Source organism: Primulina tabacum, chromosome 4 (assembly GCF_025594145.1).
Source record: "Primulina tabacum isolate GXHZ01 chromosome 4, ASM2559414v2, whole genome shotgun sequence".
NCBI lineage: Eukaryota > Viridiplantae > Streptophyta > Magnoliopsida > Lamiales > Gesneriaceae > Primulina > Primulina tabacum.
In genome coordinates this window covers 5,055,554-5,080,741 of record NC_134553.1, presented here as the reverse complement: position 1 = coordinate 5,080,741, position 25,188 = coordinate 5,055,554, and the positions used below count along the sequence as shown (strand labels likewise).

Here is a 25,188-nt window from a genome sequence, read left to right as displayed (position 1 = left end):
TATTTAATAATATTATATTAATAAAATATTAAGACTCATGAGCGACTCACGAACAAAACAATTTTGGTTCGAATTTGGATCGAAAAAGGTTATTTATTGAATCGGCTCAAAAAACTCATGAACCGACTCGATTCTTTTACATCTTTAGTCACAGTGCATGCTTCTTGGCTAGTTTATTCTTGCTATCTTGTGTCATTAGCAAAATATTAAATTAATCGTCTTTGGAGTAGCATATAATGTTGACTCAAAAATGAAATTATAATATAATGTTGTTTGTTCCACTGCACCAAGTCATTAGTCACGCCCCTCAAATAAAAATACAAATTTATCAATTGTGGATATTTTTTTTAAAAAAAAGGAAATTATTTATCACTACCGCAAATACACCATATGACGATTTTATTTGACTTCAAACCATTCTCCAATTCAGTTCAGATAATTCCATCTAAAATTACAACATCGTATCATTATCATTATTATAATCGTGCTTTTGTTAAATAGCTTAAATCGCTCTTTATGTTCAAAGTTTGTATATTTTCGCTATATTTCAACATTTTAGAGACTCAAAATCACCTCACACGCTATGATATATGTTACATATAAATCATATACATATATTTTTTCAAATAATTAGTTTGGTCATGATTTTATGTATAAAAAAGAATTTTCTCAAGTATTTGATTTAATTATAATTTTTTACATATAAAATTATATAATAAATAAATTAGTTGAGAAAAGTATGGAAAAATTCGATGAGAAAACGTTAAAATTAATAATACGTACATAAAATCAAATTTACATGACTTTATAACTGAAGGACAATTTGGGGGGGAAAAATTTGGTCTCCCCCTAATAAACTCAACTATTACATAATATAGATATAGATTATAAGATATATCATCACATAATAACTACCGGGGCTGATAAAATATTATTAGGGTTCGCTTGGTACGTAGGATGTGATAATTGAATGATTAATAATTTGATTGATAAATGCTTGATATGATAAGATTAATAATTTGAGAGATATATAATATCATGTGTGGTGTGAAATAAGTGAGATGGATAAAATCATGATAAATGCATTAGTGACCAAAATACCCTTCATTTTAATATTGCATTTCTAAACCAAAAGTGATTTCATCCCCAAACCAACATCGTGTCTTACCGATAACTCATAGAGCAATTGCAAACCCTCTCACCTTTCTTCATCCCTGAAGATTGATACCTAAACAATCGTTCATCAAGTCAATGTCGGATTGAAAAAGATAGTTAGCAAGAAACAACTACTGATTGCAATTTTCAGGGCAGTGCAGAATTGGACGACACAAAAAAAAAAGAGAAACGAACCGAGAGTCCCCTCAGCATTAGTTGTCGTTTCTTCTCGCTCATCACAGAAATCCTACACAGAGAAGTGCACATCAAAACAGATACTAGATTTCTGTGCAACAAAAACCATGGGAGAGAACAATAAGATCTCCGCACCTCGAATTCAGGCCCTTGAGAAGATCTTCAGCTTTGGTGAATTCTCCAGTAAATTAGCCCACAGTGCCAAGATATCGAAGTGCCAGTCCAGAAACCAAAACCGAAACAAGTTTTTAAGTCGGGTATTTCGGTCAATTTCACTTTCTGGGCTTGTCGGATAGTTTTTATCCACATTAAAAGACTGGATTTACACTCCCACTGAAATAGTGAATGCTGTCCAACTAATAGTCAGTAACAAGTTCCAAAACCGAAGCAAACAAATTATTAACAGTGTATCCAACTTTAGTACTACCTACCAAACTGGGCCTTAAGGGAATTGGTTTTATAATATTACAGAAAATTCAGACACGAGAATTGGTTTAACAAAAAAGAGAAGTAGTTTGTAAAGAAAGAGAAAAAAGACTTCACCCCTCAAATTTTCATCCATCTTTAATTGTGATTCAACAAGAAAAATGGAACATGTACAACATGAACATATATTCTACTACATTTCCTCGATTACAAAGCGGAATGCAACGCGTTACGCAATACATATGGGTAAAAAAGAATCGATTAGGACGATGCCTATACGTTTACACTGAAACTGCAACTTTTTCATCGAGGGCAAGGACACCCGGAAGTTCTTTGCCTTCCAAAAGCTCCAAACTGGCACCACCACCAGTTGATATATGGCTCATTACATCAGCAACTCCAACTTTCTCGACGGCTGCAACCGAGTCGCCACCTCCAATAATTGTCGTCACTCCCTTCCCGCTGAGTTCAGCCAGCTTTTTTGCGATTGCCTGCAAACAAATTCGCATTCAGAATGAATGATTTTTTATTCTCTTTGAAGAAAGAGAAGAAAAGTAAAGTCGTTTGCTATAACAAAACTTGGAGAGTCATATACGGTGTCATTTGTATTTAAAAAAGGATGTAGCTGCGAGTGTATACCACTATACTAATAATTATGAGTAGCGGTAATAATGCAAGTCAATATTTTACACAATGCACCATTTCAATGCCAAATTTCAATAATTTGCCACAGTCAGTCATCCACACAGTATAGTAGGGAATTTGCTGGCCAAACACTTGTTTTAAGAATTTTAGTGTCATATTGTCAGGTGTGTAATATCATGTAGGCAACGTAAAGAGTCTCAAAAACACTGAGGTTCTTCAGCCAAGATATTACAGGTTTTTAACAGGATGTTGATTTTGTACTACTTTTTATCAAGATAGGTATGGAATTCACAATCAGTAGCAACAACTGTAAATTCTGGTTGCACTGGTTTACAAGGACTAACAGAAAAGCTTGAGATCATGGAAACATATATTATAGTTGGATTACCTCAGTGCCAAAGGCAAACTTTTCAAACTCGAACACTCCCATTGGGCCATTCCAAATAACGGTTTTCGTAGTCTCTAAGGCTTCGTTAAACGTCTTGACAGAATCCGGTCCTATATCCAATCCCATCCAGCCATCTGGGATGCTGGATGCTGGCACGACCTGCAAAATTCAATCACTATTTCAAGTCCCAATTGTTATACACCTTTCAAAGATCACGAGGGAGTTTCCCTTCTCTTTGTTTCTTTCTTCATAGTTGGGATCAACATTGGAAACAGGATAAATGGCATCAAGAGGAAGAATCATCTAAAGATTTCCGAGTTAGAGTTTAGAGGTCGAGGAAAAGAACCTTGGATTCAGCATCGGGGGCAAACTTGTCTGCTATAACAACGTCAGTAGGTAGCAAGAGACTCACTCCTTTGGTCTTGGCCTTCTCAAGTAGCGATGTTGCAAGACCTAGCTTGTCTTCTTCTACCAGGGACGATCCTACTGACAGTCCTTGTGCTTTGTAAAATGTAAAGATCATTCCTCCACCCAAAAGCAAGATGTCACATTTTTCTAGAAGTGATTCAATCACTCCAATCTTCGAAGACACCTTCGAACCGCCAACAATGGCAGCAAATGGTCTCTTTGGGCTCGAAACAGCCCCAACTAGATAGTCAAGTTCCTAAAGCAGTAAATGCATAACAAAAGTCAGACGGAAAATAAATCTAACTTCTAAACTAGAAAAATACTTGATGATAATCTGTAAATGTAAAGAACGTGTTAGCTAAAAAAATGTAAAGAGTGTGTGAATAAAACAAGTCTAACTTTCTGTAAAAGGAAACCAGCAACAGAAGGCTTCAAGAATTTTGTAACTCCTTCAGTAGAGGCATGTGCTCTGTGTGCAGTACCAAATGCATCATTCACAAAAAGATCTGCCAATGAGGCAAGCTTCTTTGCAAACTCAGGTTCATTCTTCTCTTCCTCTTTGTAAAACCTAACATTCTCAAGCAGGAGTACACCACCGTCGGGGAGTGAAGCCACCAATTTTTCAACCTCAGGACCAATACAGTCATCAGCTTTTACAACCTGATTCAGTATACCCCAACAGATCATTAAAAAAGAATCCAATTACTCTTAGCAGCCTCAGGAAAAAAACTTATATGCAGTAATGTTTCACTTCAAATTCTATCCCATCTATCATTTTTTTTCTTTTTTTGGCCATAAAATGGATACCTGAATCCCAAGCAATTCAGATAGCCTGGGAACAAGGGGTCCAAGACTGTACTTAGGAGTGACACCCTTTGGCCGTCCCTGAGATACCATGAACAAACGGTAAGAGTGACATTCCATACATCGACATAATAAAACAATTTCACGGACATAGATATTCAAAATCCCTTGAGCTCAAAACAATATGGAAACACATCCTATTTTCTTCGTTTTCAATGCCACTTAAATCATCAGAAACCAAACCAAAAAAAAAATTTTGGTTGTAATAACATCATACAATTGACAAATGGGAAATCAAATTCAAAAAGTATATAGCGGCGGCAAGCATCACATTGTAGATTTGTAGTAACCAAAGGACACCAAAAACAACTAGTCCCCGTTGATATGATTACAATAATGTCTATACATACGCAAATCACAGTCAAATTAAACCCATTGACGAATAATTCAACATTCAGTCGATATGAAAATCGAGCATCATAATAACTCACTCACCAAGTGACTGGAAAGAATGACCTTCGCACCATTGTTAATCAAGTGTTTTATTGTCGGGACAGCAGCTCTAATCCTAGTATCATCAGTAATGTTTTGATTTTCATCAAGTGGCACATTGAGGTCAGCCCTCACAAACACCTTCTTTCCCTTGAGGTCAGCGGATGTGAGGTCACCGACGCTCTTCTTCGCCATGGAAGCAACACCCCTCACCGGCTTGGCCGATGGATTGTTGAAAGATCGCAATTTAGTGGCAATGTGATGACTAAATAACGGGTCCACAGCGGCGGCGGCGAAGCCCAGACGACTTGGCGGGACGTTTCCGAAGAAACGGGTCGTAGGGGCACTGAGAGAAGCCCTGGTTGTGGTGGATGAAGACTTGGGAATGCCGCAGAAAGCAGGAGAAGCTGGTGCCGCCGCCATTAGCACTCCCCCTGCGTGTGTGCTCTGGGAATGAGGAATAAAGTGAGCGAGGTGGGTTATGTCATATGTGTGGATATTAGTAGTTTCACTCTTATCGTGGAGTTAGGCGAAGTTATATGGTTTTGAAGCTCCTTCTTTGGTCTTTCGCTTATCTTATTATCTCACCACAAAAACTTCGAACAAGTCAAAAATATATTTTCAATATAATAAATTTATTTATTCAGAATATGATATTAATATTATTTTGAACAAAGGTTTATGATATTTTAAAAGTTTTCTTTTATGTTAGTATTTGGATAAAAAGATCTTACGTTTCAATTTCATTTCATTGTATTCATCGGTTCAAAATTAAAATGAATGATTTGAAATTTTTAGTTCCATGCTCAATTATGTATTTTTATTTTGGCAAAAATTTATGTGAGACGGTTATCGATAGGGTTGATCCATCTCACAGATAAAGATTCGTGAGACTGTCTCACGAAAACCTACTCTTTTACTTTTACTCAAAACAACCTTTAAGGTACCTTGTATAATGTATCTTTGGTTGATTGTTTCCTACTTTTCATTTTATATTCAGATGGTTAATTAAATTAATTTAAGGGCGACCAGAAGCATCAAGCAATTCTTGAAACGTATCAGGAAATACCATCAAATTGTTAATGCTACATGTATATGTAGCAGACTGAAAAATATTGTCTTCGTGAACATAATTAAATTCTCGGAACTCAAAGGTGTGAAAATATTTTCCAGCATATTTATATGTTACGTTACCATAACTCCACCGAAAACAGTTAGAAAAATAAGTCCAGGAAAACAAAGCAGGTTTTCTTCACAGGCTACAGCTTGCTGGCAGGAATTCCAGCTGGTTCAGCACGCGATCGTTTCTCCACGGCCCGAGATAGTTGCTTGACTGCCTCCTTGGGGAGGTGGCGGGGCTGGCTCAACCATAGCCCTCCATCAACAACGAGGGTCGTTCCATTTATATACTTACCTACATGTACAATTCAGAGTCAAAAGGTTATCAAGAAATTGGCAGTTTATCCTCCGGAAGCTATTTCTGATAGCATATTTGTATCCACCGTGATCAAGTGGCATGGATTTATATCATATTAAGTCAATAAGAGTATATACATAAGTGCCAAGATTACGCACCAGCGACAGAGGCAAGATATACAGCAGCCATTGCAATATCCCACTTCTCACCAACTTTATAAAGCGGCACAGATTCAGCCCCTCCATTGTTGATCTCTTTAGGTAGAAGTTTACTCATACCTGTGGTATCTCCTATAGGTCCAGGTGCAATCCCGTTAACTCTGATACCATAGTCCGTACCCCATTCAAGAGCTAAATTTCTTGTGAGGGCATCAACGGCAGCCTAGAGATAGAAGTTGCTAACTTGATAAGTATTCAAGAAAACCAAAGTGTTTGAACAGAGAGGATGAAAATCGGAGACCTTAGCAGCAGATACATGGATTTGATACCAAGATGCCGTGTAGTGTAAAGTGGCGCTGATGTTTAGTATAAACCCGCCGGTGGATGGGTCCTTTCCCGGTCCACCTTTCTTGAGATATTTAAGTGATTCGTGACACATAGTAAATGTTCCAACTGAATCAATATCCATCACTGCATATATGGATATAACCAAGTAGTCTTGAAGCTTTTCTCAAACATAACCAGAATACAGAATGCTTTGCTGTGATTTATGACAGATAAAAATAGAATCAAGAATCAAAAGGTGTCTGAAACGTCAAGCAAGGTCGCCAATTGGCGAGCACCTTGCACTTTAAGAGAGTGTGTGTTCTCTTTGGAAACATAGTGAGTGGGTTGTACACCACAAAATATTATAGTGTAATTCTTTTCATCTTGCCCGTGGTTTTTACCCTAATAATTTTTAGGGGTTTTCCACGTAAATCTCCGTGTCCAATTTATTCTTTATTTTCGGGATTTTTATCTCAAATTCCGCATGTGGGACACATGGACGACGGTCTATTGTATGCGTTTTCAACCAGGAATTACGGTTGATTTGATTCAAAAGCTTATTAGCTTTATTTTGTGTAAAAGCTTGCAGAAAGTGAGTGATGATTGAGTCGAATTCTTTGTAATAACAGATTCGGTTTGGTCGAGCCGACTGCCAAGATACCAATTATCCATCCTTAAGACAATATTGCTCGCGGTCAGATTATCAGTAACCGCACGCCAGATATGACACAACACAACTATCATTTTCCGACACAGCAGCAAAACAAACATTATGATTATTCATTTGATGAACACTTGAAACTCGATCACCAGAAGGTTAAAACAAGATGAATGAAAAGTGGAAGCCAAAGCCAGACCAAACCTGTTTTAAAACCATTAGGCGAAAGATTTTCGGCGGCAACGAGGAAATTTCCAGCAGCTGCGTTCACAAGAATGTCCAGCTTTCCAAACCTCTCTACAGTTGCCTCCACCACTCTCCCCGCATCTTCAGGCTTCCGAACATCCCCTTCGAATCCAACAGCCTGAATCCCTTAATAAAATCAAAGCAAACTGGTAAACCACCCATTAAAGAATTACAGCCATGGCGGAGATCACTGATCAGTAAAAGGAAGTATTTTTACAGGGATACCAAGGCATTGGAGCACGGAGACGGCGTCGTGGATGACGTTCTTGCGGCGGCCCATAATAGCAACGGAGGCCCCGTGTTTACCGAACTGGGTAGACAGCTCGAAACCGATTCCCGACCCGCCTCCCGTCAACAGAGCGACTTTGCCTTTGAGAATATCCGGCCTGAATGGAGACTCCATTTCCAAATTCTTGTTGGATAACACTAATACACAGCTCATTTAAATGACTCTGTAAATAGCTTCGTCCCGGTTGGCTGTTGCCGGCCTATTATTCAGCACGTTTACTTTATTGGACTTCTGTTCTTTTTGGCATTTTCTGATAATGTAGCACCCATGAGGCCTTGGTTGACACCCGCGCCCCCCCACCAACCAAATATTCAAGCTGAATAATCACCGAACAGAGGAATTTAAATACTATTATTATTTTTACACTTCTCGACTTAGATCATACCTAATTCAAATTTTTGGCATGGTATAACAAACTTGCTTCAAAACATACTAGTAAAAAAAAATCAAATTTTTGATAATTGATCAAACAATGTTTTACTCTAAACAAAAACTTGTGTGAGACGGTCTCACATGTCGTATTTTGTAATACGGATCTCTTATTTGGATCATCCATGAAAAAATATTAATGTTTATGCTAATAATATTACATTTTATTGTGAATATCCATTGAGTTAACCCGTCTCACAGATAAATATTCGTGAGACCGTCTCCACTTTACTCTAAATAAGATATCATTTGGACATTTTTACCAATTTCAATATTAAAAAAAAAAACTATATCATTATTGTTGAAAAATATATTTAAAATGTGAGTATTGAATATTTGAATGTTGAATATTTGAATGTTGAAAATAAGAGTTGTAAATATTGAAAATTAGTGTGTGATGATGTAGGTAATGATGTATTTTATTTTTGGATTATTTGTAAAGATTTCCTATAAATAGATCTCTCATTTGTGAAGAAAATCACAATTGAGTAGAGAGAAAAATATTATAAAGTGTGTAGTTTGGTAAATTTTGAGAGTTTGAGATTTTTACTTTTTACCATAAATTTTTACTTTTTCACAACACGTTATCAGCACGAAGCTCTAAAAGTCCTACATACTTTTCCAAGCTCCAAACAGAAGAAAAAGGTAACAAAAATAATTATATTTATTTTACTGTTATTTATTTATTGTGTATTTATTTAATATACAATATAATGTTATTATTAGAAATAATAAAAATAAATTTTTCATAAACTTGTTATAAATCCTGGGAGGATGTTAAGACGACATCCCACACTCCCGGTAAGGGATACGACAAGTATAAAAGCCTATAAGGTTTTTAAACAAAATAACTTACGACACCTCATTATAATAATGTGATATGATATACATAATTATTTAAACATGATTAATATTATATTCACCATATTATTACCATAAAATTATACAAATACATACATTTATTTTTTTGTACACCAACGGTCATAAACGGTAACAAAACGGCTAGTTTTTACCCTATAAATATCATCTCACAAACACATTCAATCACTCCAACTTTCTCTTCTTCTCTAAAAATTATTCTTCATCAAATTTTTCGAAGAAAAAAGAAGATGACTTTCTCAAAGTTATTTTTAATTATTTTGGTTATCATACTCACGAGTCTTGTATTTATCGGAGAATATCCTCCTCGTGCGTTTTCTTTATTTTTACAAATACTTGTACTTGTTGTTTATCCGTTACTTTGTATTGCAATAATTATTAACTAATAAAATGCATCGTAATTTTTTTTAGTACCACCATGTCAAATTTAACAAAGCTCGAATTTGTTGCGCTCGACATCACGGGAAAGAATTATATGCCATGGACTCTAGATGTAGAAATGCATCTTGAGTCATTGGGTCTAAGCGAGACCATTAAAGAAAATGGCATATGCACGTCACAAGAAAAGGCAAGAGCCATGATATTTTTGCGTCGACATCTCGACGATGGATTGAAATGTGAATATCTGACTGAAAAAAATCCCATGGCTTTGTGGAAGGGATTAAAAGAAAGATTCGAACATATAAGAGAAGTTATACTTCCGACCGCCCGGGATGAATGAAATACATTGAGATTCCAAGACTTTAAAAAAGTCAGTGATTACAATTCGGCGATGTATAGAATAATCTCGCAATTAAAATTTTGTGGACATGAGGTCACAGAATCTGAGATGCTTGAAAAAACATTTTCCACGTTTCATGCATCAAATATTACTCTACAGCAACAATATAGAGTACGTGGATTCGCGAGATATTCTGAACTCATCGCCTGTCTTCTTGTGGCGGAAAAAAACAACGAGCTATTAATGAGAAATCATCAGTCCCGACCCACTGGTTCAACGGCATTTCCTGAAGTAAATGTCGTAAGCAAAAATGAATTTAAATCTGGAAACCAAAATCAAAGTTATAAACAAGATTTTGGTCGAGGACGAAATCGAGGTCGTGGTCGTGGAAGTGGTCGTGGTTTTGAAAATAATCGAGATAGTTACTTTTATAACTCATCTCAAAAGAACGTCCAAAACCATCCACAGAAAAGGCATCATGAAAATATGAGTGTTAATGAGAATCACTCAAAAAGATATGAAAGTTCTTGTTTCAGATGTGGTACTCCAGGATATTGGTCCCGTATTTGTCGAGCCACTGAGCATCTTTGTAAACTTTATAAAGAATCATTAAAGGGGAAAGAAAAGGAGACCAACTTCACTGAACAAAGTGAACCTTTGAGTGATTCAACTCATTTTGATGCTGGAGATTTTCTGATTGATTTCTCAGACAATGATCAATTTGCTGGTGGAATAAATATGTAAAATATTTTATGTACCCATATGATAATGTTTTATTGTGTGCTATATTTTTGCATTTTATTGTCAGTAATTTTATTTCATTGCATATATTTTTTGAAGTTGAAATATGAAAAATACTATGAGCAAAGCTGAAGTTTGCATACCCGATAGTGGTACAACGCACACTATCCTCCGAGATAAAAGATATTTCTTGGAACTAAAACCAACAAAAACAAGGGTGAATACAATATCAGGTCCTGTAGACTTGATTAAAGAATGTGGTAAAGCACAATTTTTGTTAATTTTTGTTACCTAATGGTACAAAATTTTTTATCAATGATGCTTTATATTCACCACAATCGAAAAGAAATTTGTTGAGTTTTAATGATATATATTCCCATGGGTATGATACTCAAACAATGAATGAAGGGAATAAGAAATATATGTGTCTTATCACATATAAATCAGGAAAGAAATATGTGATTGAAAAACTACCAATGCTCCCTACTGGATTGCATTATACACATATAAGTCCGATTGAATCAAACATGGTAGTTGATAATTCTTCGATATTAACCAATTGGCATGATCGATTGGGACATCCTGGTTCAACAATGATGCGAAGAATTATAGAAAATACACATGGTCATCCACTGAAAGACCAGAAGATCTTTCAGAATAATAAGTTTCAATGTAAAGCATGTTCTCTTGGAAAACTTATTATAAGACCATCACCAGTCAAAATCCAAACTGAATCACCAATGTTTCTTGAACGTATTCAGGGTGATATTTGTGGACCAATTCATCCACCATGTGGACCATTCAGATACTTTATGGTATTGATTGATGCCTCCAGCAGATGGTCACATGTATGTTTATTGTCAACTCGAAATGTTGCATTTGCAAGATTACTTGCTCAAATAATAAAATTGAGGAATCAATTTCCCGATTATACAATCAAGAAAATTAGACTTGATAATGCTGGTGAATTTACTTCCCAAACTTTCAATGATTATTGTATGTCTATGGGAATCATTGTTGAACATCCTGTTGCTCATGTACATACACAGAATGGATTGGCTGAATCATTGATTAAACGTCTGCAAATGATTGCTAGACCAATGATAATGAAAACAAAGCTCCCTATTTCTATATGGGGACATGCAATTTTACACGCTGCTTCATTAATTCGCATCAGACCAAGTGCATATCATAAATACTCCCCATTGCAGCTTGCATTTGGTAAAGAACCAGACATTTCTCATCTGAGAATTTTTGGATGTATGGTGTATGTGCCTATTGCACCACCGCAACGAAAGAAAATGGGACCTCAAAGAAAGGTTGGAATTTATATCGGTTATGATAGTCCATCAATCATTCGATATCTTGAACCTCAGACAGGCGACGTGTTCACAGCACGTTTTGCTGATTGTCATTTTAATGAGGAAATCTTCTCAATGTTAGGGGGAGAACAGAAACATACCGAAAAGAAAATTACATGGCATGTATCATCATTGTTACATCTGGATCCAAGAACAAAACAATGTAAAAAAGATGTACAACAAATTGTACACTTGCAAAGAATAGCCAATCAAATACTAGATGCATTTGCTGACACAAAAGGGGTAACTAAATCATATATACATGCTGCAAATGCCCCTGCTCGAATTGAAATTCCAAAGAAACAAATTGAAGATACTCATAATGTCATTAAACGCCTGAAGCGTGGAAGGCCAGTCGGTTCCAAGGATAAAAATCCTCGAAAAAGAAAATTTATAGAGAAACACGATGATCACAAAATAAAGAATGATGTTCCTGAAGAAACACGTGATGATCACAAAATAGAGAATGGTGTTCCTGAAGAAACACATGATGATGAAAATATTCTGTCAGAACCACAAACTGACGAGAATCATAAAATCTCTATCAATTACATTAATACTGGAAAAATATGGAACCGAAAAGATATAGAAGAAATTGATGATATATTTTCTTATAATGTGGCAATCGACATCATAAATGATAATGAAGATCATGAACCAAAATCTTTTGGTGAATGTAAAAATCAGCAGGATTGGATAAAATGGAAAGAAGACATCCAGGTTGAATTGGATTCACTAAATAAACGTAATGTTTTTGGACCTATAGTCCTTACACCTGAAGGTGTAAAACCTGTTGGATACAAATGGGTTTTTATTCGAAAGCGAAATAAGAAAAATGAAATAGTGAGATATAAAGCTCGACTTGTTGCACAAGGTTTTTCTCAAAGGCCTGAAATTGATTATGAAGAAACGTATTCTCCCGTGATGGATGCAATTACGTTTCGGTATTTGATTAGCTTGGCGGTATCTGAAAATTTAGAAATGCGTCTTATGGATGTTGTTACAGCTTACTTATATGGATCACTTGATAGTAATATATATATGAAAATCCCTGAAGGATTTAAGATGTCTGAAGCACAAAGTTCAAAACACATGGAATGTTATTCTGTGAAATTACAAAGATCATTATATGGGTTAAAGCAATCAGGTCGAATGTGGTATAATCGACTAAGTGATCACTTGATGAAAAAGGGATATGTAAATAATTCAATATGCCCTTGTGTTTTCATTAAGAAAACAACATCCGGATGCGTAATTATTGCTGTATATGTTGATGATTTAAACATCATTGGAACGAATAAGGAAATTCAAGAAGTTGTGTCATACTTGAAGGAAGAATTTGAAATGAAGGATCTTGGAAAAACCAAGTATTGTCTGGGTTTACAAATTGAACAAAAAGAATGTGGAATGTTTGTTCACCAGACAAATTATACAGAAAAGATCCTTAAACGTTTTAATATGGATAAATCAAATCCTTTAAGTACTCCAATGGTTGTTAGATCATTAAACATAGAAAATGATCCATTCCGACCATGTGAAGAAGATGAAGATATTCTTGGTCCAGAAGTACCATATCTAAGTGCTATCGGTGCCCTTATGTATCTTACAAATTGTACAAGGCCTGATATATTTTTTGCCGTAAATTTGTTGGCAAGATTTAGCACATATCCAACAAAGAGACACTGGAACGGAATTAAACATATATTCCGTTATCTACGAAGAACGACAGACTTGGGACTTTTGTATTCAAAAGATGCTAATCCAGGTATAATTGGTTATGCCGATGCTGGATACTTATCTGATCCACACAAGGCACGTTCCCAAACTGGATATGTTTTGACTCGTGGAGGCACTGCAATTTCTTGGCGTTCACAGAAACAAACGCTCGTAACAACTTCATCAAATCATGCCGAGATTATTGCACTACATGAAGCAAGTCGTGAATGTGTGTGGTTAAAATCAATGACCCAACATATCCAAATCTCATACGGATTATCATTCGACGAGAAGCCTGTGATACTATATGAAGATAATGCTGCATGTGTTGCTCAAATGAAAGAAGGATACATAAAAAGCGACAGAACTAAACATATTCCTCCTAAGTTCTTCGCATTCACCAAGGAGCTTGAGAAGAATAAATGTATTGATGTTCGTCACATTCAATCAAGTGAAAACTCATCAGATCTCTTCACAAGGCACTTCCTACGTCAATATTCAGAAAGCACATATATAATATTGGGATGCGCAATCTACGAAATTTGTGAAGAATTGTTCGTGTCAACATGAGGGGGAGTTTACGTGACTGCACTCTTTTTCCCTTGCTATGGTTTTTATCCCAATGGGTTTTTCCTAGTAAGGTTTTTAACGAGGCAGTATAAAAACACGTAATGAAGACAATCATTATGATCATCATCACAAGGGGGAGTGTTGAAAAATATATTTAAAATGTGAGTATTGAATATTTGAATGTTGAATATTTGAATGTTGAAAATAAGAGTTGTAAATATTGAAAATTAGTGTGTGATGATGTAGGTAATGATGTATTTTATTTTTGGATTATTTGTAAAGATTTCCTATAAATAGATCTCTCATTTGTGAAGAAAATCACAATTGAGCAGAGAGAAAAATATTATAAAGTGTGTAGTTTGGTAAATTTTGAGAGTTTGAGATTTTTACTTTTTACCATAAATTTTTACTTTTTCACAACAATTATCATTATAAAGTTACATGGATATACTATATTCAAAAATTCATTATATTGTACTTTAATAATTATTCATACTAATGATCTTGGCACACCATGCATGCATACTCATTAAAAAAAATAGTTTAAAAAATATAGCTGATATTAAATTTTAAATTTGTGAAAATGGTTTTTTTATGTTATATCTGATATTAACATTTAAAAAGTAGCTACAGATTTACTTCAAAGGTTTTTATAATATTTTGTATATAAAAAAAAAGAAAAATTTTTATAACTTAGAATAGTGTTATTTTGGTTTATAAAAAAATATATCATGATATTAAATTTAATCACCTAAAGTTTGATTCAAAAATCATCTGATAATAATGATCGTAGGCCTGGTATTCGGACCAACCGAGAATTGCTATCAATGTCATCTTTTGGAAGTAATCAAAGAATTTCGAAGAATCCTAGAAGTATTTTCCTTTTCTTTTTTTGTTTTTCTTTATTATGGATGGATGGCCACAAGTACAACTTGTGTACGTAAAAATTTTTATTTTATTTTAAATAGATTTGAATCACAAGAATGGAGTTGGAAAGTCCAGAGATTTTCGAGCGAAGGCCATCGCACATGTCTGACACAACATCTCGTTGATGCCACCCAGGACGGACAGACTTTATGATCCAACTACGAAGATCAAAACGAAAATTTGAGATGGCCATTCTTGGAAAAATCATGGAATCGTATAAATTTTCTAATCTATTCGCAATTAAAGTTAGCAAAAACATGCTTTTCTATTTACAAACCACAAACGTATTTTCACCTTTTCTGGATTTTCGAGTTCCTCTTAGGACCAAATATCATATAAATTAGACTCCCTTCAACCTGAATACACCCACTAACATCATATAGAGTTTCCGCTAGATATACCACACAAACTTCCAAACAGAGTAATAAACATTTTTCGACACAAATTCAGTAGAGCTCAAGCATTATCCTTACAGTTATGGATCACTTGGCTGCTGCTCTGGTGGGTGCTGCTGAGAATTCAACTGTGGCCAGGCCATGAAAGAGAAAGGTGGTCTTGACTGTTGACCTCCATAAAGTGCGGATTGATCGAGCTGTGGATTGAGTTGGGGAACATAGTAATATGGAACTGCATCTGCAGGAGATCCTATTAATGGAATAGTAGCTTTAGCGATGCCAAGACCCTCTTCCTTCAGTTCATCTCTAGGAATGATGTCAACCAAAAAGTCAAAAACATCGGTTCTTGAAATTGCAGCAGCGATATCATTCTTCTGGAGGGTCCGTCTCTTATTCTCCTCCGTGTGTATCCAAGCCCGCATCGTCAGCTCCAAGATGAACATCTCACAAGCCTTAGCAAATATAACTGGAGCTTCAGCGGAGATCATTCTAACGTCTTCATCAGCTTTCATTATCTTTTTTATGCGAGCAAGTGGAAGACTGTGGTTCTTGAATTCGATAGTTTGTTCGACTTCCTGCATTTGGTTGGTCCAGAAAGCCTGGAGCAGCTGCTGCTGCTGCTGCTGCTGCTGCTGCTGACCATGGAATTGCTGAGGTTGATGATAACCACCAAGCTGTTGTTGAGGGGAGAAAGTAGTTGGAAGCTGAGTTGGAGAGGAAATGGCGCTAGCTGGAGTGCCGGTAGCCACCATTGGCGTTGTTTGATAAGAAGTGGCATAAACCATTTGACCACTCGCTGCTATTCCTCCAGCAGCTGCAAGCTGTTGCTGCCGGTTCTGGTGTAGAGGCATCTGTTGCTGATCCGAACTATTCATGGCCTTACGCGTTATTGTTTCTGCTTCAATTCTCAACCTAGAGCTGCAAGAAAAAATTGCATTATGCAAATTACTGCAAATTGAATAGATCAAGAATGTATGAACTGTGATCGAAACTAAAAAAAATCATCCAACATCCACAGGCAAAGCACACTGTGGCTCCAAGTATCAATCACACCTGCTATATATAATGAAATATCAACTCGATTTACCTTTGGATCGATGAAATTGGATCTTATAATGTATTTGGAAGACAGGATTTCGAAAAAAGACAAACGAATATTAAAAGTGACTACTTTTGATAGAACTTTTGAATTCATGCTCTAGAATTTTCTTGAATTTGAGGAATGAATTTCAAATTCTGAAACATTCATGATGGATGTAGTCCACGAAGCTCGAATATATAGATCGAAAAGCAGCCCAAATCTTCCTACAACACCTCAATGTGAAACCTAAGTTTGAACATTTTATGAGACAACAATCTGCCGGTGAACAATAAATTAAGTACAGATAAACATCTGCGAGGTGCAACCTTTGTCGTTAAATGAAAAACGTTCAAATTTATCTATTTTCCTTTCTAAACTGTGAACTTTACCGACTCAACAATTTATATCTCACACCTTAACATATATTTAAACCAACAGTGAAAAATTGCAATTGAATAAATAAACTCATAACAAAAACCAAGTGAGTGAAAAATCAAATAGCGAAATTAGAGGTACATATCGTGTTTAGTGTGAAGAGTTATTTGACTCATTATATTAATCAGGGAAGGGCTTGGAATGTCTATAACAAAAGGAAGCTCATCCAACGGCTGTAATCAATCTCAAATAAGTCAATGGATTAAATGGAAGAAAGTTGGTCATGGGTAGAAGTTGTTCCATCTGATATAACTGAATAGCCTACCTTCTTGATTCTCTTCATGAAAGAAAACTCTCCCAATACAGAGCATTAAATCCTCTCTGATACTCTTCCTTCGATATACAATTCTTGAGCTCAGAATTGCTGGATCAAGGGAGATCGAGTTCTGAATCAAAGCTTGATATACACATATAGTTTTGTATTGACAACTCGGTAGATGTGTGGCTCTGTGAAAGTTTAGAGTGTTGTAATCATTCAGACTTTGTTCATTTTAGTGGATTATATTGGGGTGTTCCCAGAACCTTGGATGTAGGATTGATCATAATCCGAACCAAGTAAATGCGTGTCTCTTCTTCTTGTTCGTTGATGCTTTGCTGATCTTTTGTGAGTTTGTCTATTCGAATTTTTCTCAACAGATTGGTATCAGAGCCAGGTTAGTTTCTTGATAGTTGAATCTTGACTGAGCTGGAGGAAGCCACTTGATCGTGATCCCGTCCGAAGTCTTGAGTTGATTTCTTTAGGATAGTCTACTGGCCAGGGACAAACCTACGATATGTCAACATCAAGATTTGAGGTAGAGAAATTCGATGGCAGGAACGACTTCAATCTGTGGAGGGAAAAGATGATTGCACACCTGGGAAACTTAGGGCTGGACGAGGCTCTAAATGGTGAATCAAAAATGCCCGACACAATGCAGAACAAAACCGAGATTCTAAAGAAAACAAGAAACACGATTGTCCTGAGTTTAAGCGATCAAATTCTCAGAAAAGTGGTAAAAGAAAGGTCTGCCTGTGAGATGTGGAACAAATTGGAACACCTATATATGACAAAGGCACTTCCTAATAGAATTTACTTTAAGCAACGTTTCTATGGATTCAAGATGGATGAGAATAAGTCCATAGATGAAAATATTGATGACTTCACAAAGTTACTCTCTGATCTAGAGAACATAGAAGTAACAATTAATGAAGAAGATCAGGCCATATTCTTGCTGAACTCCTTGCCAAAACAGTATGATCAATTGAGAGACACTTTGAAGTATGAGAGAGACTCTCTCACCCTTGAAGAAGTCACAGGTGCTGCTTATTCGAAGGAGTTGGATCTCAGGGCTGCAGGAAAACAATATAGACAAGCTGGTGAAGGCTTGAATGTAAGAGGCATATCAGTAGAAAGGAAAGGCTATGGGAACAAGCAAAGACCTCAAACCAGATCATGGTCTAGAACTAAAAGGACTTGCTGGACCTGTAAGAAAGAAGGTCATTTTAGAAGAAATTGTCCTCAAAGGAAGGCAAATCAGAGGACTGAAATAAGTTCAGGAACAGAAGTTGCAAATGTACTCCAAGGATATGAGGATGCCGAAGTTCTAACCATAACAACTGATGATCCAAAAGATCAATGGATCATGGATTCAGGGTGCACATACCACATGTCTCCTAGAAGAGATTGGTTCTTTGACATCGAGGAACAAGACTCAGGACAAGTTCTAATGGGGAACAATCAGTCTTGCCGAGTACATGGTGTTGGCTCAGTGAAACTCAAAATGTGGGATGGAATCAGTGAAAGTGATCACTGAAGTTCGATTCATTCCTGACCTAAAAAGGAACCTAATCTCTTTAGGTACACTGGACCAAAAGGGCTTTAGCTATAAGGCACAAGATGGTGTACTGAAAGTTGCAAAAGGATCTCTGGTAATAATGAGAGGAAATTTGAAGTTAGGGCTGTATGTTTTGCAAGGTAGCACCATCACTTCAGAAACAAATATCATAGCACCTGTCAAGGATAAAACAGCTTTGTGTCACAAAAGACTCGGGCATATGAGTCTAAAGTGACTTCAAGAACTAAGCAAGCAAGGCCTTCTGGATCCACGGCAGATCAGCAACCTGGAATTCTGTGAAAATTGTGTGCTGGGAAAGGCTCATAGACTGAAGTTCAACACAGCCACTCACAATACAAAATCAACCCTTGATTACATCCATTCTGATTTATGGGGCTCTTCTAAGGTACCTCTTTCACTTTCTGAATCTCAATATTTCATTTCCTTAATTGATGATTATTCCAGGAAAGTGTGGATTTATTTCCTAAAAACAAAGGCTGATGCATTCAATAAATTCCTTGAATGGAAAACCATGATTGAAAACCAAACAGGAAATAAGATAAAGAGGCTAAGAACAGCTAATGGGTTAGAATTTTGCAATCAACAATTTGACAATCTTTGGGCAAAATCTGGAATTGTTAGACATAGAACATGCACATACACACCACAACAAAATGGTGTGGCAGAACGCATGAACAGAACCATCATGGATAAAGTTAGATGCATGCTTAGTGAGAGCGGTTTACCAAATAAATTCTGGGCTGAAACTGCTTCAACAGCTAGTTACTTGATAAATAGGTCACCATCTTCTGCCATAGAGTTTCTAGTTCCCGAAATGAAATGCTCTTCGATAAAACCTGATTATGAACACATAAGAACCTTTGGCTGTGTAGTATATGTTCACGTTAAACAAGGTAAACTCAATCCTAGAGCAAAGAAAGGTATATTTCTAGGATACCCTAGTGGAATAAAAGGTTACAAAGTATGGCTATTAGATGATCTCAAACGTGTGATAAGCAGAGATGTAACGTTTAATGAAAATGTGTTTTATAAAACTAACATGAGCATTACAGAAATTGCCAGCTCTAAACAAGCTGAGCAGGACTTGCAAAACCAGGTGAATCCTCAAGACTTGGAAGGAAATGTTGAAGCTGTAAACACTGAAAACCAAAAACCTTATGGTGGCAATCACTCGCAGACTGATAATACCTATGATATATCACAGAATCAGGCTCAAGCAGATCCTCATATCAATGTGCAAGAAGTCCAGAATGATGAGGAAGTTCAAATGGATAATAATAATGCACAACCACTAGATGACTACGTTCTGTCAAGAGATCGCATTAGAAGACAGATAAGAATGCCACCGAGATTTGCAAATGCTGATTTCATAGCATTTTCTTTGAATGTGGCTGAGCTATTTGAGCTTGAGGAACCAACCAGCTATAATGAAGCCAAAATGAGCAAGGAATGGCCAAACTGGAAGAGAGCCATGGCTGAGGAACTTGAGTCCTTACATAAAAATAACACTTGGACCCTTGTTGATAGACCAAAGGGCAAAAGAATCATTGGCTGTAAGTGGGTATTCGAAAGAAAAACAGGGATACCAGGTGTAGAAGCAGCTAGATTTAAGGCCAGATTAGTGGCAAAAGGATTCTCCCAAGTTGAAGGCATAGATTATCATGAGGTTTTCTCCCCGGTTGTAAAGCACACCTCAATTAGAATTCTACTGTCTATCACTGCTGTATTTGACTTGGAATTAGAGCAATTGGATGTCAAGATCGCCTTCTTACATGGCAACTTAGAAGAAGAGACTAATGTCCCAACCCGAAGGATTTGGACAACAAGATACGGCTGGAAAAGTCTGCTTATTACATAAGTCCCTTTATGGCCTCAAGCAATCTCCTCGGCAGTGATATAGGCGGTTCGATGACTTTGTAATGAACCAAGGGTTCCAGAGATCAAAACATGATAGCTGTGTTTACTACTCTAGACTTCCAGACAAGACATGCATATATCTACTAATCTATGTAGATGACATGCTCATTGCTTGCAAAGATATGAAGGAAATACAGAGGCTAAAGGAACTCCTCAACTCTGAATTTGATATGAAGGACCTTGGGCCAGCCAAGCGTATCTTAGGGATGGATATTATCAGAAACAGATCTTTAAGAATCTTGAGTCTATCGCAAGAAGTATATATATGTAAGTTGTTGGACATTTTTGGTATGAAAGACGCTAGGGGTGTAAACACTCCCATTGGTGCACACTTCAAACTAAAATCTGTCAAGGATGAAGATACTAAATCAGAACGTGCTTACATGAAGTCTGTACCATACTCAAATGTTGTAGGAAGCATTATGTACACTATGGTATCAACAAGACCAGATATAGCATATGGATTAGGCATAATTAGCAGGTTCATGAGCAACCAAGTAGGGAACATTGGCAGGCTGTGAAATGGTTGCTAAGATACTTAAAAGAGACCAAGAAACTGAAATTGATTTATTCCAGATCACAACACACAACATGCGGAGTCATAGGATATTGTGACTCAGATTACGCTGCTGACCTTGATAAAAGAAGGTCACTATATGGGTATGTCTTTACGGTTGGAGGAAATGTTGTAAGCTGGAAATCTAGTTTACAACATGTGATAGCCTTATCAACAACCGAAGCGGAATATATCTCTCTCACAGAAGCTGTAAAGGAGGCATTGTGGATCAAGGGCTTTATTACTGAGTTGGGATATGAACAGAAATCTGTTACAGTATTTTGTGATTCACAGAGTGCTATTCATCTTTCAAAGAATGCAGTATTCCACGAAAGAACAAAGCACATTGATGTAAGGTTACACTTTGTCAGGGAAATCATCTCAAGGGAACTCGTTATTGTCAAAAAGATCGACACAAAGATTAACCCAGCAGACATGTTAACAAAAGTTATTCCAGTGAACAAACTCAAGGATGCCTTGAGCTTGCTCAACTTGATGGAATGAATGCCAGGTCTTGTTCATGGGAACATCGTTTTGAAACCACTGAAATGAGCCAAATAGGTGGAGAATTGTGAAGAGTTATTTGACTCATTATATTAATCAGGGAAGGGCTTGGAATGTCTATAACAAAAGGAAGCTCATCCAACGGCTGTAATCAATCTCAAATAAGTCAATGGATTAAATGGAAGAAAGTTGGTCATGGGTAGAAGTTGTTCCATCTGATATAACTGAATAGCCTACCTTCTTGATTCTCTTCACGAAAGAAAACTCTCCCAATACAGAGCATTAAATCCTCTCTGATACTCTTCCTTCGATATACAATTCTTTAGCTCAGAATTGCTGGATCAAGGGAGATCGAGTTCTGAATCAAAGCTTGATATACACATATAGTTTTGTATTGACAACTCGGTAGATGTGTGGCTCTGTGAAAGTTTAGAGTGTTGTAATCATTCAGACTTTGTTCATTTTAGTGGATTATATTGGGGTGTTCCCAGAACCTTGGACGTAGGATTGATCATAATCCGAACCAAGTAAATGCGTGTCTCTTCTTCTTGTTCGTTGATGCTTTGCTGATCTTTTGTGAGTTTGTCTATTTGAATTTTTCTCAACATTCAGACTTAAAAAAGACAAAATTTTAACTAATTACATTCAAGAATCCTAACATTCTGCATAAATCCAAAAGAGGCTCGAAGTTTTAAAATCATCAAGGTCAACTCAAAGAATCAAAGCACATCGGAGAAAATCAAGAAAACCAACATCGTAAAAAGTATTAAATTACAAATTTCCACGGCAGAAAAAACACAAAAAATCAAATAAAGAAACAGAGATTATTTAAGTAAAGATTTACCCAGTCGGCAGATTCCACGGCGTGCAGAATACTAAGCCCTAAGAGAGCATATGTAAATATACTAGTTAAAAGAGGGGCGGCTGGGGGCCTTGGGGCAGGGGAATCGAGAGACAAAAGGTGAACAGGACACAGGTCATTTTGAATCTAGGAGACTTCTGGGGGAATCCGGCACCTGAGACACGTGTCGCTATGCTCGGCCAACCAGATATTGTGCTGGAGACTAACACGTGTCGAATGATTACTGTCTAATTCGTGCTTCCACATGTGAGACGCACTCATTATTATAGTTTTAAATCAAGAAAATTCAACGCTGTGTGAGATGTACTGCAGGTTTTGCCTTCTCGAGTTATGTCTCACGGACATTTTCTCTTTTTTATTTTTGCAATATTTTATTATATCACTTGATTCGTTATATTATTTATTCATATTTTTATCAAATCTAATATCATGTTAGATACATCGTATAATAATTTATCTACAAATTATTATCTTATATTAATTAAATCATTAGTCATTTATCTCGCATTAATCAAATCATTGTATTGAAATTACAATATTACACTTAATAAATAATAATATAAATATTTTATTAATATTTTCAAAAATACAAAACGATAATATCACATTATCTCAAATTTAATTTAATTAATCAAACATTATATTAACTATTATTTTCATATATTTTATTATTAAAAAATATTAATTATATTCATATTATTCGTCTTATACCACAAACTAAACGTTACCAGTAAAAAATGACTCGTCTTCAAGAGCGGAGTCACGGTCTGGATTACCCGAAATTTTCAAAAAGTTTTTTATATATTGGATTTGGGCAACTTTGAGAATAGCCCAAGTGGCCCAAAACAAGTTCGCTGAAGCCCCCATATGACGAGTTCGAAACTTTAACACAGAGTTATCAATATAAAAAATGTTCTCTTCTTCTTCCCACCATTTGCTGCATTCTGTTGTTGAAAAATGTTCTTCCATAATCCAACTGAAAGCCATTCGGAGTCAAATATGTGTATTTTGTTCTCCAAGATAACATAAAGGGTTGTTGTTTCGGCTTATGAATCTCTCTATAATATGTACGGATAAAAAAATTATAGAAAAACTCATCGTTATACATGTACATCGAGGGATCACAGACCTGTTAAGGTTACTTGGCACAACAAATTTATATCGAAAGATGTTCAATAGATGATCCGAAATGCAAATCACTACTCGATTTGTTGATTAATATAATGAAATATCAATTGATATTCAAATATGTCAGGACCCGACAAAATAAGGAGAAACACAGAAAAATAAATGAATATAATATTTTCACTTGTTTCAATTTCATGTAACGTGTTTCACAATCTCATATAATTCGATATTTCACTAAATAATCGAAACTATAAAATTCAGTAGAATACCAACATTAACACAACTACTAATTTTACAGTGCGCTAGTTATTGAATAAAATATACTCCAATCACCTCCTCCGATCTTTTTTTCTCAAAATTCCCGTGTTGGACCTGGGGAAACCCGAACAACGGAGTGAGGGCATTGAGCATTGACGTGTCAATGAAAAAATTATACTTTTATTTTATAATTTGCATATTTTATAAGTTAATTATATTTTTATCGGTTAAGTTACGATCTTAATCTCTTAAATTTTACTGAAATGCTAATGTCACATCATCAGTTCACGTCATTATTTTTAGGATGTCACGTTAACACTCCGATTTAAATTACTAAATATAAAACAATACAAATTAATGAAGTAAAAGTATAATTTTACTAGAACATGATAACAAAAATAAAAATTATGTAAATTATAAGATAAAAACTGTAATTTTCACATTCTCCACGTGTTATTGATTTTACCATCAAGAAATTCTCATAATTTGTCTATATCATATTCCTATGTATGCTATGCCAAATAATATAATATTACAATAATATATATGTTTGCACAATATTGATATTTGCGGGCACAATATTGATATTTGTAGGTGTGCCAAGTGTGAAGTTAGACCGATTTGTGTGAAAATGATAAAATATAACTTCTAACTATTCGAGTGACGTGAATTCTAAATTCGACCGTTAGTTCTAGTCTCCTAAAACAAATGCAATGCCAAAATGAAGAAAACTATTGAGAATTGATGGAAATAAATCTCTAACATAGTTTTGAATTTGCAAGAACGGTAGAAATTCATCAGAACATGAAAAATATAATAAATTGTTGCCGAAGCCTAAAAAGAAAATACCTAAAATGCTAGAACTGGAAAGCTTGAAAACTAATGCTTGAAGACTGGAACTTAGCAGAGAGTTTTTTGCAGATTTTTATGCGTATAATTGTGTGTCGACTTTTGTTTGCCGATGTCCCATTTCGTCCCGGCACTTGGGCGGTTCTTCTCCGCTCCCCCATGATCTCCTCTACCTGCTCCACTATCTTCTCCTATTTACACGTCTTTTGACTTAATCAAACTAATTTAAATTATTGATGGACTTCTTCTTGTTTTCTTGGATTTGAGCTTGTTTATTTTAGGCTTAATTAAAATATGCTCGAACAATATATAATATAAATAAATAAAATAAAGGAAAGTGTTGATGGACCCCAAAAAATTCAGAAAGTGCCACTCCCATTTACTAGGGAGAGACGTAGCTATGTGAAGTCCGACGT

At 35.9% G+C, this 25,188-nt stretch overlaps 3 protein-coding genes across 6 annotated transcripts; all 3 read right to left on the bottom strand.

Moving 5' to 3' along the window:
* Positions 1-1,885: 1,885 nt before the first annotated feature.
* On the bottom strand, positions 1,886-5,031 carry LOC142542704 (phosphoglycerate kinase, chloroplastic). Its single transcript, XM_075649484.1, has 6 exons — positions 4,517-5,031; positions 4,025-4,102; positions 3,617-3,877; positions 3,156-3,473; positions 2,810-2,968; positions 1,886-2,267 (listed from the first exon to the last, which is right to left on the bottom strand). The coding sequence occupies exons 1-6, from the start codon at positions 4,934-4,936 to the stop codon at positions 2,058-2,060; spliced, it is 1,446 nt and encodes a 481-aa protein (XP_075505599.1). The 5' UTR covers positions 4,937-5,031; the 3' UTR covers positions 1,886-2,057.
* Positions 5,032-5,561: 530 nt separating this feature from the next.
* LOC142542703 (peroxisomal 2,4-dienoyl-CoA reductase [(3E)-enoyl-CoA-producing]-like) lies at positions 5,562-7,904 on the bottom strand. Of its 4 annotated transcripts, none has more exons than XM_075649481.1 (5): positions 7,537-7,904; positions 7,278-7,437; positions 6,390-6,559; positions 6,089-6,311; positions 5,562-5,927 (listed from the first exon to the last, which is right to left on the bottom strand). In XM_075649481.1, the coding sequence occupies exons 1-5, from the start codon at positions 7,759-7,761 to the stop codon at positions 5,773-5,775; spliced, it is 933 nt and encodes a 310-aa protein (XP_075505596.1). In that variant the 5' UTR covers positions 7,762-7,904; the 3' UTR covers positions 5,562-5,772. The 4 variants fall into 4 exon arrangements, with proteins under 4 accessions (XP_075505596.1, XP_075505597.1, XP_075505598.1 ...); XM_075649482.1 differs by having other exon boundaries at positions 5,564-5,927; positions 7,278-7,445; positions 7,537-7,724; XM_075649483.1 differs by having other exon boundaries at positions 5,565-5,927; positions 7,545-7,680.
* A 7,294-nt stretch (positions 7,905-15,198) lies between these two features.
* Positions 15,199-22,766, bottom strand: LOC142542702 (nuclear transcription factor Y subunit C-4-like). The gene is made up of 2 exons (XM_075649479.1): positions 22,520-22,766; positions 15,199-16,265 (listed from the first exon to the last, which is right to left on the bottom strand). Exon 2 carries the CDS (start codon positions 16,220-16,222, stop codon positions 15,428-15,430), a length of 795 nt encoding a protein of 264 aa, XP_075505594.1. The 5' UTR covers positions 16,223-16,265; positions 22,520-22,766; the 3' UTR covers positions 15,199-15,427.
* Between the last annotated feature and the right edge of the window lie 2,422 nt (positions 22,767-25,188).

What these genes read in the sequence shown, in the direction of transcription:
- LOC142542703 (XM_075649481.1), bottom strand. Translation starts at nt 7,761, where the DNA reads ATGAGCTGTGTATTAGTGTTATCCAACAAGAATTTGGAAATGGAGTCT. An exon ending in GCCTAATGGTTTTAAAACAG is followed by an intron (nt 6,560 to 7,277) that starts GTTTGGTCTGGC and finishes CCATATATGCAG; the next exon opens with TGATGGATATTGATTCAGTT. An exon ending in TCCATGTATCTGCTGCTAAG is followed by an intron (nt 6,312 to 6,389) that starts GTCTCCGATTTT and finishes TTCTATCTCTAG; the next exon opens with GCTGCCGTTGATGCCCTCAC.
- LOC142542704 (XM_075649484.1), bottom strand. Translation starts at nt 4,936, where the DNA reads ATGGCGGCGGCACCAGCTTCTCCTGCTTTCTGCGGCATTCCCAAGTCT. An exon ending in CTGAATTGCTTGGGATTCAG is followed by an intron (nt 3,878 to 4,024) that starts GTATCCATTTTA and finishes ATACTGAATCAG; the next exon opens with GTTGTAAAAGCTGATGACTG. An exon ending in AGTTTGCCTTTGGCACTGAG is followed by an intron (nt 2,268 to 2,809) that starts GTAATCCAACTA and finishes ATTTGTTTGCAG; the next exon opens with GCAATCGCAAAAAAGCTGGC.
- LOC142542702 (XM_075649479.1), bottom strand. Translation starts at nt 16,222, where the DNA reads ATGAATAGTTCGGATCAGCAACAGATGCCTCTACACCAGAACCGGCAG.